The sequence below is a fragment of the Chiloscyllium plagiosum genome, unplaced genomic scaffold (assembly GCF_037043375.1).
Source record: "Chiloscyllium plagiosum isolate Xiang-an unplaced genomic scaffold, Cpla_swu_hap1 HiC_scaffold_47, whole genome shotgun sequence".
Classification (NCBI taxonomy): Eukaryota; Metazoa; Chordata; class Chondrichthyes; order Orectolobiformes; family Hemiscylliidae; genus Chiloscyllium; species Chiloscyllium plagiosum.
In genome coordinates, this window is record NW_028270185.1 from 10,451,590 (window position 1) to 10,473,612 (window position 22,023).

The 22,023-nt window shown below is 44.3% G+C and overlaps 1 protein-coding gene across 1 annotated transcript in view; it reads right to left on the bottom strand.

Moving 5' to 3' along the window:
• Positions 1-2,473: 2,473 nt before the first annotated feature.
• The window catches only part of rab4b (RAB4B, member RAS oncogene family), a 43,955-nt gene continuing 24,405 nt past the window's right edge, over positions 2,474-22,023 (bottom strand). Inside the window, exons 5-8 of the mRNA XM_043680894.2 lie at positions 19,095-19,249; positions 15,920-16,015; positions 13,965-14,125; positions 2,474-12,036 (exon numbers count right to left, since the gene is read on the bottom strand). Coding sequence (XP_043536829.2) covers positions 14,010-14,125; positions 15,920-16,015; positions 19,095-19,249 — 367 coding nt within the window. The 3' untranslated portion in view covers positions 2,474-12,036; positions 13,965-14,009. The remainder of the gene's footprint in view (positions 12,037-13,964; positions 14,126-15,919; positions 16,016-19,094; positions 19,250-22,023) is intronic.

A 22,023-nucleotide genomic window follows, 5' to 3' on the forward strand; every position in this document is an offset into this window, starting at 1 on the left:
ATGAGACTTTGGGGGCAGGGAAACGAAAGTCACGGAGGAGGTGGAGGGAGTGGGTGATGTTCTGAACGTGGGTGGGGAGCTCCTGGACCGGGGGATAGGAGAGCATCAAGGTATATGGAGAGGAGTTCGCTGGAGCAGGAGCAGGCTGAGACAATGGGTCGGTCAGGTTTGTGAATATTGGGTAGGAGGTAGAATCAGGCCATCCAGGGTTCCTGGACTATAGGTTGGGAGCTGAGGGTGGGATATCCCATGAGGTGATGAGGTTGTTCTTGGACTGGGAGATGATCATTTGATGATGGGAGGTGGGGTCATTATCAAGGGGGCAACTCAATTTACATTTCCATAGCACCCTTCACCACTGCAGAAAGGCCTGTATCGCTCTGCAGCCCACTAAATATTCCTGAAGTGTAGTCAATGTAATGATGTCAGAAAAGCAGCAATTTGCACTCAGCAAAACAATAATTACCAGATCTTGGATAGTTATTGCACAAAGACTATTTGACCCATTGAGCCTGTACCAGCTTAATACAAATTATAAACTATTTCCTCTTATTCTCTATAGTTTGTTTTACCCTCATCCAATTTCCTTATGTAAGTCACCATCTGATCTGCCTTCACTCTGAGGCTGCACATTCTAGATTGAAAAGTGTTAAAATGTTTTTCAGATGGCCTCTGGTTCTTTTGCCATCAGTTTAAATCCTCATCCTGTTTCTTGACCCTTTCACCATTTCTGTTTCATAAAACAATACAGCGCAGAACAGGCCCTTCAAACCTTGATGTTTCCACAACCTGTGAACTATTCTCAGCTCGTCCCCCTACACTATCCCATCATCATCCATGTGCTTATCCAAGGATTGTTTAAATCTCCATAAAGTGGCTGAGTTAACTACATTAGCAGGTAGGGCACTCCACACCCTTACCACTCTGAGTAAAGAACCTGCCTCTGACATCTGTCTTAAATCTATCACCCCTCAATTTGTCGTTATGCCCCCTCATACAAGCTGATGTCATCATCCTAGGAAAAAGACTTTCACGTTCTCCCCTACCTAATCCTCTGATCATCTTTTATGTCTCTATTAAATCCTCTCTTTGCCGCCTTCTCTCCAATAAGAACAGACCCAAGTCCCTTAGCCTTTCCTTATAAGACCTTCCCTCCAGACCAGGCAACATCCTGGTAAATCTCCTCTGCACCTTTTCCAATGCCTCCACATTCTTCCCAAAATATGGCGACTCTTGTTCAGAAGCCTCATGACTCCAATATCTTTATCCTCTTCTCCAATTTACAGTCCCTGCTTTCTCAATTTCTGCACAACTGAAGTTACAAATCCATTGAATCATTCAATCTTTTCCTGCGCTTCTTAAATGTTCACCTCTTCCAAAAAGAGACAGCCAGAATTGGGCACATCACTCCATTTAAGGCCCAACCAATGTCTTGTAGCTGCTCATCATTATTTCCTTTCTCAGTTTATAAAACCAAGGCTCTCAGATGCCATTCTCTCCATGGGCCCTGACACCTTCAGTGATTTCCGTACCCCTCTCTGTCAGCCTTTCTTTCCCTGCACCCTGTAGAATTGTGCGCTTGTGTGGCAAATGGCCTACTCTTGTTCTTCCTGTCAAGTTGTTGACTGGCTAGCAGGTTTACGATGCAGAGAAATGGCAACAGTTTGGTGAGACTGAGGTGAGCATGAATCATGAAATCCTGAGTGTGAAAGCAGGCCATTCGACCAGAGTCTGCATCAAGCTCCTGAAGAGTATCCCATCCAGACCCCCCACCCTATAATCTTGCATTTCCCATGGCTCGCCTGCACACCCCTGGACACTACATGGCCAATCCACCCTAACCTGCTCATCTTTGGATTGTGGGAGGAAACTGGAGCAGTCGGAGGAAACCCACACAGACCGCGGGGAGAATATTCAAACTTCTGACGGCCGGTCACCCGAGGGGGGATAAAACGAACCCAAACTCTTTCTCCAGAGTAGGGATTCTATGTTCCAGATTTGATTAGTATGGCCACAATCCTAAGGCAATCCTCAGGGATTGGTGGGCTAGAATTCCACAAGATTTCTTTGCCAGGACGACACTTTTGTCACCTTCAATCCAACCCAGGAATGCAAGGTCATTCAAGGTTCCTTTCCAACACCCCACAAAAGGGTCAGTTGTCCATCTGCCCTACCCTGTGGGTGGACCTCAATGTGAGAGAGCGACTGTGTGTATGAGAGAGAGAGCGAGTGCACGAGAGAGAGTGAGCGAATGCTTCAAGACAGAGCAACGTCCTGTGAAAACACAGCAGGTAGCCTGGTAGGAAGTAGCTACAATTGGTCATGAAAACCGATTTGGGAATCAGAACATGCACAAGTGCTATACGTGGGCCAAATGGTCTCTTGTTCACACCGTAGGGATTCTAACATTCTACCCAGTTTGTTATCTGCCTGCATGCACAAAAAGATCAGAGCGAGGACACAGCACAAGGTATTCGTTGATATGTTTTAATTAAATCAATGACTTTGTTACAGGAATCTGGTACATCTGAGGCAACGTGCTGTTAAAAAACAATTTGCAATTTATGTATGAATGTATGTATAAGCAAAAATAAATCCAAAAACAATTTAACACAAGGAATTATTGCAGATTCACTCTTTTCCCCGAATCACAGTAGCGCTAGTCATTATATTTTACAGCGCAGTCTCTGTACATATCAGGTTATTTATGCTGAAGGCCGTGGTACCCCCAAGAGGTTACTGCATTTTGCTTCCACTGTTAGTCATCCAGACTCATACTGAGATGCAAAGTTGATCCACCTGTGATTGCAGTGGAAGTTTACAGAACGCCGCCACCCCCACATTTTATTACAATGATGGCAAGGAAAAGATTTGGCGTAAACTAAGCGAGGGATGTCTCTTTTAAGTACATGTGCTCAAATTATTAAAAGCATCTTCAAAGTAACTTGCGTGGCTGAATTTCAGAGGGATGGTGGGAGGCTGCGGGCCAATGTGTGTAACTTGGTGGCGACTAGTTTCCTTGACACCCCCACCACAGGCCGGTGCCACAGAGACCAGATAGTTTGTCTTATTCACCCAGGATTGAACTGGCGATTGATCACTCAGAGTTGGGAACCCCCCAAGTTCCCAACCAACCCCCAGGAGTGCGGATCATCCTCTGGCCAATGGACGAATCAGTTTCAGTATTTCCTGTACAGCTAGTTTCAAATTATAGGAAGGTTTGCACACACAGGGGTGGGATATGAGACAGTTTGCTTGGGGGAGGGGTAGGGAGACACGCTATTATTGCGTCTAATGTGTACCACAGTATAAAGGGGGTAGGTTACCAGCGAGATTAGCCACGAGCTGAACTCTCAGGGTGAAAAGAGTTTTAAGATGCAGGTACACATACCCAAGGAGTGTCATTGGTGGGGGGCTGAGGCGTGTGTCTGCATGAGGTCTTTATCCCTCAGCCAGTGACGGTGATGAACACAAACAGAAGGGAAGAGCATGACTCCAGTCTCCAGGAGTAACTGACTGCATGAGGCATCTTTCTAAGCTCAGCAGCTGCCTTTGGATGCCCAGAACGGAGACCCGCACAAATCACTAGTGATTTTAACAAACACTGCCCTCTGGGGAGGGGGGTGGAGAGAAGATGCTGAGTCTCATGTGTCACCAGAGAGGAACCTTTCCCAACACGAAGTCTAGCCTCACCTACTTGTACACACATGCAAGGCCAAACACCAAATAAAACAGGCCTACGCCTCAACAGGAATGCAAAGGGCACAGAAAACATCCTCAAAACTTGCAGCTCCCACGACAGAAAGGGGAGTGGGGAAACAAACACACACAGGTTTCTATTCTGCATTCCCTGAACAGTACTGGAACACTGTCCTTGGGTATGGTTTGATGGGCACCGGGGAAAGCAACATCCTGGCATACCTCAACAGCGCAGGACAGTTGGGTCCTCTGCTTGACGGAGTTTAACACAAACAGAGCAAGAGGAGCAGTGGAACACTGATGCTCTGGACGTTATATAGGAAGGAGATACTGACACTCAAGCCTTTTGTGTGCCCCATGTCGCACTCCACACTGGCAAACTGCAATTGGGCGCTTTAAATAGAAAGCCAAAAACTTCAACACAGGCAATTTAGGACAGCTGAGATTACTGGAGCCATGGGACCTGTCAGTCCTGTGCCACAAGAATCAAAGCCCAGGATGCAGGGGTACATCACGAGGTCTTTAAACTGAACAGGAAGTGAAACCCAGAACATGGAGTTGTCCTGAAGGATTGGGGATGGTGAACAGAAATCCAGCTGTCCGAGGAGTTGGTTGGGGGTGGGGGGGGGGCATGAATTGCAGATCCAGATGCAGCATGCGCCTCTGGATAACTCGACTGCAGTGTTCCCAGGAAGTACCCTCATCCAAACTGCATACTCTAGTGTGGTCAATGAGCAACGTTGCTCCTGTTCCATCCAGGGCCAGACTCCCGATGACAGCCCACAAGATTAACACATTTCTCCACCCTCTCCAGTGAAGACAGTGAGCAATGGGGAGAATGGGGCACACAAAAAGCTCTATTTACACAATCCGTTGCTCACTGATCAATGGTGGCTGGGGGAGAAAGAGAAGCAACTTACCTTTCCTCCATCTGTCTCAGCTGCACTGTGCCACAGCAGCTGGAAATATGGAAGATCTGGTCTCAGTGAGTGACTGACGGACATTAACAGATCCTCCACTTGGGCATACACGAGAAGCTAGCCTTGTTGGGCTAAATGAAGTCCTTTCACTTGCTGCTTTGTGACTAATCTCTCTCCTCTCCCATCACACATCGCACTCTAATATCACGACCAGCCACCCCACCAAACCAAACTTGCGCTACCAAGGAGGCAACGGGCGAGCAAGCTCAGCATCAGGGAACACGTAATAGAGGGATACAGGCAAAGGGTTGTTGCTATGGGAGTTAGGATGCAGTGATAGCTCAGGACTCTGCAAAATTCACAAAGAGGTAAAACAATAGAGAAGTGAATGCCCAAGGCATGAGTGTGACCACATGGGCCTGTTTGGGTGGTCATGGTTGGCTCTGAGAACTCGTGACCCCCATCCCCTCCACCATAAATTGCTCCCCCTCCCCGTTTACTTTGAGTGGCCCTGAGTTAAAGGAAGTGTCAGGGTCTTTCAATGATGCTCATTCATTTGAGCAGCTGTGTCAGGAATGAATTACATAGGCTGTAGGGTTGGACGGAAAGGGTAAGCTACTGTCACCAAGACCTCAGACCTCGACAAGGTGAGGACGAGCTGCGTCTATTGGAAGGACGGTGCAACGAGAAACAGCCGATGAGAAGTGCACAACGCAGCGGATTTACAGCACCCACCCGTGAATTAATCGGAGTAGCAGCAGTGAGGAGCGTCAGCAAAATGAAAGCCTTAAGTGCTCTGATACCCAGTTCGACTTGAAGCTCAGGTAGCCTGGATTTAACACCTCTTCCTTCAAATGAACACACACACTCAAGGAGCTGTTTATAATCACAGAACAACCAAAAACATACACAGAAATAAATAACATTGACCAAAAAAAAAAGCAGCATAAAACACAGGAGGCAGAGTCAAAAACCTGACCTATTTACAGAGCAAAACTGGGCTTCAAATATACATACTGGCCATTAAGACAACTGCAAAAATTGCCTCATTCCTATCATTTTAAAAAATAAAATAATTCATGGGGAATGCAGCACGAGTACAACTAAAGAGAGTAGGTGCTGTTTGCTACTCGAGAGATTTGTGCTTCATAATGGGTGTAAGGATCCAGTTTTTAGGCTTTCATGTAAGTAAAGACCGATATAACACAGGAGGGGGCAACTGGGGGGGCAAATCATCTGAGCAATCAGTGGCAGCTCTCCTCTGGGTGTGGCTGTGATAGATTTCCTTCCAGTGCTCAAACAGGAAATGAACACAGTTTTTAGAAACCCCAGCAATGTCCTCTGCCCCATACTCACCGTAATTCTGGACCAAAGGCTGAAAGGTGTTTGGCTGTCATAGCAACGCTGTCACTCGTGTGTGACCACAGAGAACCAGCTGGCTGCTCTCTCACTGTGGCACCATCCAGTTCCTTTTTGTTTAAAAAAAGGATTGGGAATAAAGCAAACCAGCATCACCACGCTTAGTGCCAGAGTCAACACCCCTGTCCTGAGTGACTGTCGGTAACTTTGATGGGAGATCACATCTACACTGTCTTACCAACAAAATTATAGGGAAACACGCTCGCTCAGTCTCAGCCATCAAACAAACCATGTGACTAATAAGTGGAACATAACTGCATGTCAATTAAAGGGGCACAAAGATTTCAGAAAGAAGCACACGCAGAACTTAGGTTAGGAGAACTGACAGTTACGTTGGTCAGGCCAACTGCACTTTCCGGTGTAACCTAGGTTTCTGCATTGTGCAATGGGTTGACACAACTACTCTAACACCTGCAGGGCAATGGGGAAATCAGCACATACCCAAACTCACCAACAAAACAAAATAATGACAGCTTACAGACAATACTGTGCAGCTTTAGGAAGAAAGTTAGTGGTGTGGCCTGGGGCAAGACATGCTCACCACGCAAATGGGTACATTTCTCTCCTGCACTCTCCCTTTCCCAGTTATAGAGACTATTGTAAGAAATACAGCACTTTGCAGCTCTCCAGCATCGAGCCCCACTCTCCCTATCTTTCCTCCCCAGCAACAAATCCTTTCTCCCCAGGGCACACCACAAAACTGAGACACAGCCTTCCAGCTGACCACATGGCCCACACATCTGGAGTGGAGGGTTGGATTAAGCGGGCCTTCACCCAAACACACCCACTGCAAGACATTCTCGCTGTTTCAAATGTTTAGTCCTAAGTGCAAAGCTTTAAAAATTTCCTGATAGTTTGCTAGGGGCTCTGACCCTCAACAAGATGAGTATTCCAGTGACACGCTACAGACGCAGTGCAAAAATCAATCAGTCCAGTGGATGGGCCAGTACACAGGCTTTGAACCAGCATTAATCGGTTTGGTGGTTGGAGTGAGGGTGGGAGAAAATGACTTCTGATAAGTGTTAAAATGACTGGACAGTGGATGCAACCCGAAGGCGCATGAAGAAACGACGTGGGGGAACCTGGCAAGGCTACATAACAGGAGTATATCAATGATATTCGAACATTACTGACTAAATCTGGCAAAACTGGGGGAGAACAGTACCTGGTATTCAGAAAAAGGGAAAAAAAACGCAATAGATTTTAAAAGTGAAGGACCACTCATGTTATACATTTGTTAGATAAAATTCCAAGTGTAAGAAAACCTAAAAGGTCTGTTTCAAAGCTGAGCATCACAGTCTGATGACTGAAGAGAGAGGGAGGGGTAAACACAAGCAAGATTTTTTTTTACGTTAAAGGAAACTGTTGTTGCTACTAGTTATCCAAAGATTCCATTTTGATCCCATTCCTGTGCCTCATCCAACCCCACGAGTGAGGGACATATGAGGAGTGAGCGGCTGCATTTTTATTCAAGAGAAGCAAGTGCACAGAAGGTGCGCAGAGAGATGTCAGGTAACAGGGGAAAGGAAAAGAACTGGCAGCTTCTTTTTGGTTATGGTGGATTTTAAAACATGCCACTTATAAAGGATTGGGGGAAGGCTCATGGTTAATGGTAAAAGGGAGCCAGCATTAAATTTAAATTGGCTCATGAAAACACAAGGAAAACGTTTTGTGTTAAGTTCCATCCGTGGGTTTAAAATAGGGCAGTGAGCCATTCATCAACTGACCAGCAGGCTAAGACCTGCCTGCACACACAGCTGTGACAGGGGGTTGAGTCCAGGAGAGAGACTTGCTAACTCGGTTCTGCACATCAAAGCGGTGGAATGACAAAACATTACTGCTGGCTGCTGCAGGAAGGCCAACAGACTCAGATGTTTGAGAAAGCCTCCTCAAATTATAGCAACAAGTGCAGCTATTCCACAGCTTTGGGATCATACCCCAGAAAATTGAAAGCCTACAGAGCTGAAAGAAATGCCAAGCATCCAGTTGTACCAGCTTCTACACTAGTGGTGCCAGCTTTCTGGTGATGGCCACCAACCCAGAGCATAGCCCAATACCCAATTCTGGGCAGAGCGCAATATCCAGTGAGGGTCACGCTTGCTATTCCTACTTGGCAAACACATGCTTTCAATTGTTCTTACTGGAAACCTGTTACTTCAGAGCAAAACACATTTGCACAATTACAGAAAACAAGGCAATGGCAATGCCATCCACACAAATAAGGGCCCTTTCTCCGAGGGAAGCTGGCACAGAACTCCTGTGCTCTTTGTAAAGGGGAAGCAGGTGGAGTGACAGGGAATCTTGCTCAACCACCACCGGCTGGTGCCTCCATCACTGAAGGTCAAAGTTCAGATGGAGAAGCAAGCCAAAGGGCACAGATGAACCTCAGCAGTGCCAGTTGGCTTGCCACGCCTTGACAGAGCTAGGCACCTCATAGGGTCTGCGTCACCAAATACTGCCTGCGTGAACCAATTCTGTAACATACTAGAGGGTCAAGCGATTTCATAAACCAGAAGCATGGAACTGCGGTTTAATCATTATCCTAACCCCTGATGCGGTTTTAGCATTCTGAAATCATCTCACATTTGCCTCATTTGTACTTAGCCAATAGGGGGTTTAACTCTGGAATATCTCTATCCAACATTAACACAAGAGTTTCCTTATTTGACCACAATAACCGCCAATGCCAATTGCAGAGATTTGCGTGGAACGGATCCACACTATAGGCCAAGACCAACTGAATCAAGTTTAAGTTGGGCAGTTTCACTGAAGAAACAGTATTCTGTTTTACAGCAATCGTACTTTGAATAAACCATTACATATTAAAGTGTGCACGTGTGTGTGGAGAAACAGGTTCATTGTACAACAATGTCCTCACCAGTCATTCACACATTACTCCTCCAGTATACTGCAACTGGCTTCAACTCCAAGTATCAACTTTTCTTTACACACACGAATATGGCAAACCAACATGTTCTTCATGAAGGGCAATTACAAAAACGCAACAAACACAAGCCCAGAGTTTTACAACAGGCAATGTTCCTCTCCTGTATATATTTATAAAACCTTCTTTATTCACCTCCATCACTGTAGAAAACATAGCTGGGTTTTAATCGTCAGAACGTTTGAGCATAGCAAGCATGGCAAGGGGAGTTCAGAGTTAAGCTCAAGTTCCTTTTCAATGAGTTGACTTTGGTTTGAGTCTGGCTCAGGCTGAGCCTGCTGTAACCTAGGAAACTAATCTCAACTGCATCGGGTTCAGACAAGTGGAGCGTGCTGCAGCTGGTGAGAACTCAAGTCAGATCAGGTCGAGCTGAGGGCAGCTCCATATGGTGGGATTAGATGGGAATTTCTAGTAAAGTTGTAAAACAGTACTGTATGGAATAAAGTCATACAGGACACTACACATCGGGGAGCAGCACAGTTCTGTAGAACTTTGGCATACTTATTGACAAACCTCTCGAATTTCAACTCACATTAGCTCAAACTTGGTATCCTGACCAAGGTCCAGCACTTGATGTATTGCTCTACTGGGGAAAGCATTAGGGACAGATAAATGATAGGGCAAGACCGTAATCAAGAAGCATCACACAATAGTTCAATTGTTGATGTTCCCTACCTGGGAAGGAATATAACTGCTCTATGACCAAGGGTCAGAAACAAATGAGGACATTAAGTTAAAGGTGACCTTGGAAAGAACGGGAAGGACATTTACAAAACAATCAGTGAATGTGCAAACAATACAGGCAAAATGTAGTCAGTACATATATCCCCAATCTCAAAGATGACCTTGGATTGAGGCGGAGGGAATTACTACCACAGTCAAGTTCAATCCTGCTGTTTGCAAACTGAGGACACAGCGCATAGTGATCAGGTGCAGGAACTCCAGCTCACAGTACAGACTAACTGTTCAGACAAGAGTTGATAGGTCCTTGGTTCTGCCTGATTAATAGTTCATGAATCTACTAATTGGGAGTGCAAATGTATTTACAGCTCCAACCTACTGTTCACTGCTGTCTCAGAACCCATGCAGGCCATGCTGTTATTGTGGTAGAGTCTTGAGAGAAATGGCCTGATAAATGAAATCTCAATGATGGAGGGTGTTTTTTCCAGGGCGGGGGTATTTGGGAGACTATTTGGATTGATACATCGAGGGCTAATGCAACATGACCATTGCATCAAAGTAACAACCATTACAAAACTTCCTTTGAAACACGAGCCTGTTACTCAATCCGCAAGCAGGATTATTATTCAAGGAACAATCAGGCTCACGTTGAAGTCTGAAAGGAACTTACAGCAATGTCAATTCTTTGCCCGGTTGGGATGGATGGGTGGGGAGGGACAGACAGACAGACAGAGAGAGATGTATGATAGGTGATGCAACAGCTCTCAAAGCAAAAGCTGGACCCAAATCTGCCACTTTGCACAGCCTGAAGCTGCTCTGGTCCCAGTGGACAGAATCTTCCTATCAGCTTTGGGCTCAACAACTTGATGAGTCAAGATTTACTCAGTCAGTTGCTTTCGTGGCGAAGAGCATTTGGTTAACGCTCCAAGGTTTAACAACACAGTAAAAGGAGTTACAAACATTGCATTAGCTGTAGGGTATCAAGGTGACTTCCTTTTAAATGTATTAAATATTTAGACTGGGTTACCAAAGCATTTGACCAGCTGGCATTTTATGAGGGGGAATGAGGCGGCATTGGAAAGGGATTCACCTCCAATGACCCAGACAGGAAATGAGTGGTGGTAGGGTTTAACACCCTGATACCAGAACAGCAACAGGATCTGAACTTCTAGCTTCCGTTTGTAACCAAATCAGGAAAGGAAGACAATACAACACAGGAGGGGGGTGAAGATGGGCACTCCCCTCACCTGAGCTCTCTGCTCAAACTGCAACCCTCTCCACGAACACCTGCCTCCAAGTCGGAAACACTCTTTTTCCCCATCCCACAAAAAAAAGGTGGGAATCTGGAACACTATCCTCCCAAGGCTGTGGATGCTGGGTCAATCAAAACCAAAGAGTGACTATCAGATTTTTGTTGCGTAGAAGTTTGGAGGGATGTGGAGCAAAGGCAACTAAATAGATCTACAGTATGGGCTAGCTACAATCTAACGGCATTGTGAAGCAGGGTTGAGGGGAAGAGTGGAGTATCTCCGGCTCTGTATTCTCCTAAGCTCCCTCACGAGGCACGGAGAGGGTAATGGAGTGAGGCAGAAGTAAAGGGAATACCGAGAGACCGGCTGCAAAACTCTCCAGAGAAAATGCACTGTTACTCCTACATATAAGTCAAGTGAGATGTCAGGAGACAATCAAGATAGCTTGAGGTGAGGGAAGGAGTATTGTAGATTAGGAGGCAGATAACTAAAACACAAACCAGAACAGGCTTTGGTGATTGAAATAAGAGCAAACGGACCAGTCATCCAGTGCAAAAAGGATGTGTTGACCAACACTGGGCACAGACTGGGACCAAATGAACATGTACCTGGTTAAGAAAGTTAAATTAAAAGTTACATTGAGCCAGTAGCATTATGGTTATGTTATATGGGAAATTATGGATTCTATATACAAAAGCCACTTTTGAATAATCAACATACTCAGTGGCAGTGATGAATACAGTCTATTGCACAGAGTCGGCCAATATGCTATGAATTGACTATCACTTCACAAACAAAAAGCCCAACAAGAGAGATCAACTGTTTCACATCATCTCATGTGCACTTTCAACTTTGTTTTATAAAGCAGAAATTATATGTTCCTCTTTGCACCCTGTGTAGTTACGTGGCTAGGAAGGTCAACTGAAAGGAATACAGTTATATAAAACATTGGAATTGTAAGGATAGCTCACTAAACAGGCAGATGACACACATTATATTGTACAGGTAGGAGCTCTGGATCATTAGACCTCAAGGCAAGGCACCAACCCCCAGAAAAATAAGCCAAGGCCAGTGCTTCATCCTCTGGTTCTAAAGTTTCCATCAAACTGATTGAGTTGTAGCACTATTGAAGAGAAGAAAATGAAGTCAGAGGCATTGATACGTAAACTGGAAAAGCTTCCTTTCTCAAACTCTCAAGCTTCTGAAACACTTCTAAAATGTAGTAAATAAATAATAATGTACATACATGCATTAACATATTTAATAATTAATCATGCTGTATTAATGTATTTGCATAACTATGTAACAGGCAACAAGTATTTAATGTATGACTCTACAACATCCTAAAACATGGTTGGGCCAACATTTACTGCTCATCCGCCTTGAGAAGGTGGAGAGTTGCCTTCTTGAACCGCTGCAGTCCATTTGGTACAGGTACACCCAGAGTGGTGTTAGCAACATCAATACTGCTCCCTCTACACTGTCCCCATTACTCCATGACAGGTACAGCACTGGGCTAGATACCCAGAGTAAAGTACCCTCTATTCTTTTAAAATTAAAGTGTAAATAAATCTCCCGCAATACTGACTCCATCAAACTCTCCCAGGACAGAGGCAGAAGCATAGAGTCACAGAACCTTACAGTGTGGAAGCAGAGAATTTGACCCATCAAGTCTGCACTGGCCATCTGAAGAGTATCCCATCCAGACACACTCCCCTACCCTATCCCTGTAACCTTGCATTTCCTATGGCTAATTCACCTAACCTGGACACTAGGGGCAATTTAACATGGCCAATCCACGTAACCTGTATATATTTGGACTGTGGGAGGAAACTGGAGCACTCAGAGGAAACCCAACAGCATGAGGATAGATACAGAATAGAGTTCTGTCTACACTATCCCCAAACACTTGCAGGTCAGTAGCAATGTGGGATTAGATACACAGAATAAACTGCTTCACAATGTTCACAAATGTGTCTCAGCTTCAACTTCAGAACAAGCCACCTGTTATTTAATCTTCATTTCTGTCAGTTGTTATTTCAATCTGACTTGCATTGGTGGGCTGAGTGCAATAGACTATTTCTCCACCATATTCAATAACAAAATTACACCATCTTCCCTTCTGGCTCTCAAAAATGATAATTCGCTCCACAATAGTGATTTTGTGCTGTTGGGGGACACAGACACAGGAACTTCACACATGACCCCTATGAGTGGGTTGAAAGATGGCACCCCATGAACCATTTCAGGATTTAAATCCAGCTTTCTGACAAAGTGCCAAAGTACAGGAGATGACCATTCAACGCCAGAGTTTGATCTGCCTTTAGGCAATTGGTTATTTCCACCTACCTTCATATCATTCTGTAACAAAAGCCCATCAATCTCAGTTTGCAATTGTAAAATGACCCACTCGTCCAGTTTCTTTATTTGGGACCGTGGTGGGGAGCAGTGTTCAGATTTTCATTATCCTTTAATGTGAAGACTTGCTTTCTTACATTATCCATGCACTGAATGGTTTAAGTCTAAGGTTACGGCCTTTTGCTGAAAGGAAATGGGTTTCTTTGTATCATCCCCGGTGGCTCAGTGGTTAGCACTTCTGCCTCACAGCGCCAGGACCCGGATTCAATTCCTGTCTCGGACAACTGTCTGCGTGGAGTTTGTACATTCTCCTAGTGTCTGTGTGGGTTTCCTCCGGGTGCTCCTGTTTCCTCCCACAGTCTAAAGATGTGCAGGTCAGGTGAATTGGCCATGCTAAATTGCCCGTAGTGTTAGGGGTAAATGTAGGGGGAATAGGTCTGGGACGGTTGCTCTTCAGAGGGTTGGTGTGGATTTATTGGGCCGTAGGGCCTGTTTCCACACTGTAGGGAATCTAATCTAGTCCCATTACATCATCTTAGCTAATTCAGTTTAAGTTCGTAGGCTTCTATACTCACAGGTACTCAAGGCTAGTCTGTGTAATCTGTTTAACAATTTAACCTCACTAGTAGCCAGTCCCACTCTTGTGATCCCCCATGCTGAGAGAAGTCTTTACCAAGTGCTTAGTGAACTCACCTCCTTTCTTGTGAGCTCTGCAGCATCAGGTCCCTGCCACTGTGCCTAGCAGTTGCACTGTTGTTTGTTTTGTGTCTGCATACCTCTAGGCTGCCGCAGTTGACGTAACGAGGCATCACCATATTGGATTCCTGAGCCCATGCGCTCAGGGTCAAGCTCACCTGGAGGTTTGCAAAAACAGAAAAGATTGGTTTTCTCTTCCTCCTCTTTTAGAGAGTTGTTGTGTTCACCACACAGAACATGTGTAAACAACCTGATCAACTCCAGCACAAACGAATGGGGTAACTGGCCTTTAACAGAGAAATAGACAACTACAAGCTCAACTTGGACACACGTGGGTTAAATGTATCACCCAACAGAATAGGTCCACTAGCTATGCAGAGTTAGTTATTTTCAGACTACGTAGTAGTTGGGCATCTGGTCACAGTGTTGCTGGCCTAGAAAGGGTCAGTGCTCTCATTCCTCAAACAGAAATAGAAGTTGGAGAAACTCAGCTGGTCTGGCAGCACCTGGAGAAAGAAAGCAGAGTTAATGTTGAGTCAGAAGTGACTCCTCCAAACCAACTGGTCGCAGAACTGGATTATGCGACCAAACGATACATGCACATGTGATCCTCTGTGTTAGTTCTCTTACTTAGTAAGATGCGAAGGAATGGTCACTTGTTGGGTTCAGTCAATTTTCAGTGACAGGAGGGGTTTATGGAACTGAAGATGACTGCATAGCAGCACGAGAATCGACTCCTTTCCAATGCTTTCTGACAGTTAGCAAACCAGAATAGCTGGACAGCAGATCCAGAGGAGTAATCATCCAGGTAAACTAATCCTGATGATGCCAATATACCAAGAATAGTGAGGAGACCCCCAAGGCTCTGAACCTCACCAAAACATCACCCCTTTAACAACCTAACAATATGGTGCATCAGAAACAAGACAGTCCCATCACCTTGCTGGTTTGTTAAATACAATTAAAGGGCATTTGTGTTTATACCGCATCCTCATCCCCCCAACTTTGAAAGATCTAATCGCCTATTTATTTTAAATTCATAATCATCACTCGTGCCTTTCAAACCATGTCTGACATTCACCCACTGAAGGAAATATTATGACCGGTGAAAAAATGTTTGAACAAAGATAGATCTTATGAACTATTTCAAGACTGGAAGGATAAGAGAGAAACCAAATGTAGGAAGTGAAGTGAATCAAGAATGCAAGAAAACCCAGACACAGAATTCCTCAATGGCCTCACTCCACTATCACAAGGATGAGAATTTTAAAATTAAGCTTGCCAATGGAGGTTAGCAAGCACAGAGGACAAAGTAAAGTTAGGATGTGGGCAGATTTTTGGCTGAGCTCAAGTTTAGAGGATAGAAGATGGTAAGCCAGACAGGAAATCGGTGGAACCTCCGTTTCACATGAATTACCCTGAATCACAGTGCCATGGAGCCATTTTGCCACTGTGTTTGGAGAGCAAGGATGTGGTGGGATTGCACCACTGTTTCAAGATAGTACAACTGCATTTTTAACAAGTCACTACAACTGGAAGACCTAGCCTGAAGTCTCACCAAAAATTAAGAACCTCTCTATTTTTATTAAGGGTTCAGCTGGAGAAAAGCAAGTGAAGTCTTTTACCATGCAAGATCTGGATCAGACGTAATGGGAGCAGGAGAGACAATATCAGTAGTCAGATACAGTATACACACTATAAATGGTTACTAGTCAGGAACCACATCCAGATTATTTACACCTGGATATCAGGTGACATTTGACTGCAAAGCTTGCCATGATTGAACATACCAACATCTGGCATCTGATCTAACAAGAAAAGAACGACCACTTTTGAGTAAGTGTGGTCCATCACTGCTCTTGTGGTCCATCACTGGTGGTGGTGGAATCAGAGATAACTGATTTATCAGCAGGTTAAAATAAAGAGAAAAAAAAGTCATTAAGTTATTTTACCTGATTCGATTTTATTTAAAATGGTCCGAGCACACTTCAGAAATGCTTCTTCCACGTTTTCTCCAGTCAGCGCACTGGTTTCCAGAAACATCAGCTCTGCATCAGGAAAAACAAACAACCTTGAGAGTCAGAGTCATACAGCAAGGAAACAGACCCCACGCTCCACCCAGCCCTGACACTTTCTCCAAAGGTTCTGTGCACACAGCTGGTACCAATGTATCTGAAAACTCCTTCAATTCGGGGAGGTGATGGTTACAATGTAATTGGATTAGCAATCCAGAGACCCAGGCTAATAAGAACACAAACAGGAGCAGGAGGAGGCCATTCAACCCATCAAGTCTACTTCATCATTCACTGAGATCATGGCTGATCTCCCAGCACCATTCTCCCGCACTATCTCCATTTCCCTCAATGTCTTTAAGATGATGAAATCTATTGATTTCAGTCTTGAATATTCTCAATAATAGACTTTGTACAGCACAGAATTCCAAAGATGCACAACCAGTGAAGAAATCTCATTCATTCCCAAACGACATGTCCCTTATTCCGAGATTGTGCCCCTGATTTGAGACATCCCCAGGCAGGAGAAGCATCCTTCCCAAATCAACATTGCTAAATCCTGTAAGACATTTGTCCATTAGAACGGTGTTTGAATGAGGCCACCTCACTCTTCCAGATGCCAAAGAACAAAGAATATCCTTACCAGACCCACCTTGGATCTTATACATTCCATCAAGCTCTCCCAATTACAGCAGAAACGAGCAGAGACTGTCTAAACTATCCTCATAAATCACCTGCTCATTCCAAGTATCCATCTCAAAGATGCAGAAAGCCAGTGCAGACAATTGAAGGCTGCATGTAGCCATTTTACAGTAGTAATTCAATAATGGACTATCAACATCTTTCACTGATTTCTGTTTACCTCTGCAATCTGCAGAGTTACAGGATGGCCCAATGGCTCAGTGGTTAGCACTGCTGCCTCACAGCACCAGGAACCCGGGTTTAATTCCACCTTCAGGCGACTGTTTGTGTGCAGTTTGCACATTCTCCCAGTGTCTGCGTGGGTTTCCTCCGGGTGCTCCGGTTTCCTCCCACGGTCCAAAGATGTACAGGTTAGGCAAATTGGCCATGCTAAATTATGGGTTAGGGTCATTAGTCAGGGTAAATGTAGAGTAATAGGATAGGTGAATGGGTCCAGTTGAGATACTCTTCGGAGGGTCGGTGTGGACGTGTTGGGCCAAAGGGCCTGTTTCCACACTGTAGGGATTCTATGATCTATGATTCCTCTGTTTTGAGGCATTTTATCACATCCATAGTTCCCCTTTATTTACTTTGCTAGCTAGATTAGATTCCCTACAGTATGGAAACAGGCCTTTCAGCCCCACCAGTCCACACTAACCCTCCGAAGAGTAACCCACCCAGACTCATTTCCCTCTGACTAATGCACCTAACACTACGGGCAATTTAGCATGGCCAATCCACCCTAACCTGCACGTCTTTGGACTGTGGGAGGAAACCAGAGCACCCGGAGGAAACCCACGCAGAATGTGCAAACTCCACACAGACAGTCGCCCGAGGCTAGAATCGAACCCAGGACCCTGGTGCTGTGAGGCAGCAGTGCTAACCACTGTGCCACCGTGCCACCTCTCCTCCAAAAACTCCAAGAAGTTTGTTGAACTTGATTTCCATTTCATAATCCCCTGCTGACTCTTGCCAACCTTACCATTTTTATCTTTTTGTTGTGGTTCTAGCATTTTCCTGACAACTGATGCCAGACTAATGGGGTCTGCATTTCCCTGCTTCCACATGGTTGTCACCTTCAAAGCTGCTGGCATTGCTCCAACAAGTCTACAGAGCTTTGAATAATGTTCTGGGGGGCATGGTCTTAAATCTTTTCGTGGCAGCTGGAGAATTTTAAATTTAGTTAATAAATTTGGAATTGAAAATTAGCCTTGGTAATGGTAACCATAAAAACTGTCGATTGTTATAAAAACCCATCTGGTTTGTTTGGGGAAGGACATCAGCTGTTCAGACTCATTTGGTCTACATGGGAATCCAGAAACTGCCCAGTCAGTCATACAGTTCACAAGGGGCAATCAGGGATAGGAAACGGATACTGGCTTTGCTGGCAATCCTCACATCCTATTAAAACAAATTCCCAAAGAAACAATTCACACACAGATGCAAACTGGCTAATGTTTCACTGAACATAGTGGTTTGACTTCTGGGACTGAAAGGTGCTTCTTCATAGGGCGATAAAGATTTAGTTTTTACTCACTGTGTGCCTCCTGGTGGCAGGCTTGCACAGGGCTGAGGAGATGAATGCCTGGAATGGCAGCCTCCACTGTCATCCATTCAGCTCACGGTACAAGTTCTGGACTATCAAATTCATAGAAACATACATCTCCTCTCTCTCTTTGGTTTCACAAGGATCTGCATATCAATACTCTTCACCTACGTACCCAATTCTCTTTTGATAGACACTATTTCCATCACCCTTTCAGGCAGTGCGTTGGGTAATAGTCCCTGGGCCAGAGGAAAACAAAAGGGATTGGTGGCTAGCATCCAGACTGGTATGGCCAAGGATTTGGAGATCATGGACCCAACATCATATTTAGATCTCCGTTCTTAAACCAGCTACCATAACCAACGCCCATATCCCTAGATTAGCAAAACTTAAAACTCAAAGACAGGGTGCAGATTTTGTTCCTTTATTGGGATGGCAGCTTTGGTCATGTATTTATTTTTCCTCCCCCACCTGATCAGGAATTTTCCAGTGCTCCCATGTTCTACTCCTGATCTGAGCCAGGACAAAAACAAATGCTTTGAACAGATGCTATAAAATAACCATCATGATTACAAACCCCCAACAGATCAGTAGTTAATAACTGATGCTGGAACGGTGACTTTGTGGACACAGAATAAAGCCAGGATAAAGCTCAACTGTGATGCTTGCAACCATTGAAGAATGTCCTTTGGGTAAAGAGTTCTTGCGTGAGAAAGGATGAAAATCAGGGGCTGGGATAGAACAAAATTTGATCCTTACAAAAGCTTTTCTGCTCTGTTACAGGTTCCTCCAAATGGCAGGTTTTGGCTTAGCCAGATTAAAGCCATCCTGACTGATACAGGGTAAAACCAAAAACAAAGTGTTCAGCTTGACCGGGTAGATAGTTACCATTTTCTTGTGCAAAGCGAGACGCCTCCAAGAACGTGACCTCTCGATCTGCATCCAAGTCCTTCTTGTTCCCACAGAGAATGATCACGATATTGGGACTGGCAAGCGTCCGGGCGTCTGTCAGCCAGTTTGTGAGTGCGTTGTAGGTCTCACGGCTTCACAGGAGGAAACAAAGGCCATCAGTTACATTTACTTTCAATGAATAGCAGAACACAGAGTGCCTGAACGGCCTCGTCTTTTTCCCCCTCTACTTTACAAGTGTGGAATCACTGTTTAACTTCACCAGTTCAGAAAAGGTCAGCGCAGATGCCAGAACAACTGGTCTATTTTGTTCACCTTTCTACTAAAACCAACAGTCTTGCCATCACAGCACTTAACTTCAATATTTCCAATGCTGCATCAATACTGTAGCTGGAAGGCCGCTCCATAAGCAGTTCACTGTGAAACGCTTCAAGCCAACAGTTTGAGAAGTTTGCTTTTAATCAGTTTCTCAACCATTTACCCTACACCTGAGGCTCAATTTAGCCATAACACTACAACTCCATTTCTCAGCACTGATTAGCATCACAATTTCTATAAAGTCCTCAAAGTTTATGAGTCTGAGGTTTCCTAGCCTGCATTTCACCATTCATTATATGAACACAATAAGTCAAGTCTTCTGAACCTCTCTTTGCTGCATCTATAGCCAGGATATGCCTTGGTGACCACTACCATGTACAGGACTTCAGATAAGTCATAACTGGAGTCTGTATAGACTCAATAGGAGCTCCTTGGACCTACAGCTCAAAGTATCTTAGAATGTTTTATTCCCTTCAAGATGTCATACAAGTGAGCTAGTACAACTTGACTGATGGAATCGAAAACAAACCAGTTCAATCAGTAATATGACAGTCTGGAGGTGATTTGGGAGCAAAGGGAACGATGGGCAAGGAAGATAAATATAAGCTGAGAGTGGTCATGTTTGTTAATTTGATTGGAAACAAAGTATTTTCCAAGAGTTATCATGAAATAGACAAAGTTGAAAACACTCAGGTCAGATAGCATGTATAGAAAGAAACAGTGAACATTTCATGCCAACAGCCATCAAAATTGCAACCCTCTCTCCACAGATGCTGCCTGACAAAAGTAATTTCGTTTTAACTGCAATGGCAGTATTTTACGTCTACCATAGTTCTGGTTATTCAAATTATGCTTCAGTATATAATGATTTAAACAATCCTTTTATACACAATGAAGTTTTGTCAAGAATGGGAACAAGTTCAGGGAACAGGAGATGTTACTATTGTATAGCTGACAGCAGGACTGCAGTGCATTTGGCAGGTTTGAGTGAACAGTGCTTTTTTTTAAAAATAAAATAAAAATATGTAAAGCACCTACATGTACTATGTCAGAAACAGAATTCAACTAGGTATCTGAAGAAACTTTAGGCAGACTAAACTCATATTTTACAAACGCCGCATAAAGTGGTGCCACAGAGGTCAGTCATTATAACAGATGATTTAAATTGGTGTCTAGCAGCAAAATACTACTCAGATACTCTCCAGTCTCAAAGAGAAGAGGAGGCTGTTTGATATGGGTCAGAGTACAGTTTTGCACTAAGAGGGCAGGAATAATTCTTTAGATTACTTAGTGTGGAAACAGGCCCTTCGGCCCAACAAGTCCACACCGACCCTCCGAAGAGCAACTCACCCAGACCCATTCCCCTACGCTTACTCCTTCACCTAATACTACGGGCAATTTTAGCATGGCTAATTCACCTAATCTGCACATTTCTGGACCCATGCAGACAAGGGGAAAATGTGCAAACTCCACACAGACAGTTGCCTGAGGCGGGAATTGAAGCCAGGTCTCTGGCGCTGCGAGGCAGCAGTGCTAACCATGCCATTACCCATTGATTCTTGAAAGAACAATGGACATTTCAGTGAAAATGGCCCCAAAGGCAAAGGAACCAAGAATAATTGCGAAGGACAACAAATCTACCAAGTGATTGAAAGGGCACAGTTCATTTGTATGTCCTTAAAAAAACATTAGGAATCGTTTATACCAAAGTGTTTGATTATAAAGAATTTAATCTACAGAGTAAAGCGGCTCAGGGACTGATGAGGTTTGCTTATAACCAAACAAGCTGGAAGGTCCTGTGCAGTCTTTCCTACAATATACAGGGGAACCTCGATTATCCGGCATTTGATTAACCGAATTTTGGACTGGCCAAACAAGATTGCAAGGTCCCCATGCGTGGCTAACTATGTTATCCGACATCAATTAACCGAATGAAATACTCCTCGTCCCTGTCCTTCAGATAATCGAGGTTTCTCTGTAATTCAAAGATTAATTTGAGTAAACATTATTGAAAGGACTGAAAAGAACCATTTACTATTTGGAAATGTTTACTTAAGGAGAATTATACCACAAGCACTTCTTATGCATTGCCACTTAATGACATTATGTGTGCTTGTAAATAAATTCAGCTTCCAGTTTTAGCTTGAATGATATGATCTAACAACATAGTTTTACTGCCTTTAACAGTGAGCAGAAGGATGGGAGAGCAACTAGTGGCATTGTTACTCCATTGACTTTACACACATGACTTGAAGTTTCAATTACTGGGAGATTCAGCTGCTTATGGAAAGGGTAGTTTTTTTTTGAGAAGAAAATTTTAAAACACTGTCGTTCTGAACTGGATAACACAACTGCAAAGTGGCCAGCATCTGTCAAGGGAATCATTAGATGTGGTGGATAAAGCTATCACACAGAAGGCATTATTCATACTGACAGCAAACTGATGTAGTACAGTTATTATAGCTGCATAGAGGTACTAATACAAGCAGCAAGATCAGTATTCTGATCCCCAACCCCCCCCCCGCGGGTCTTTGATTGACATTTCAGACTGTAAATTTCCCCTCACGAGGACAACCATATTTCTCTACTC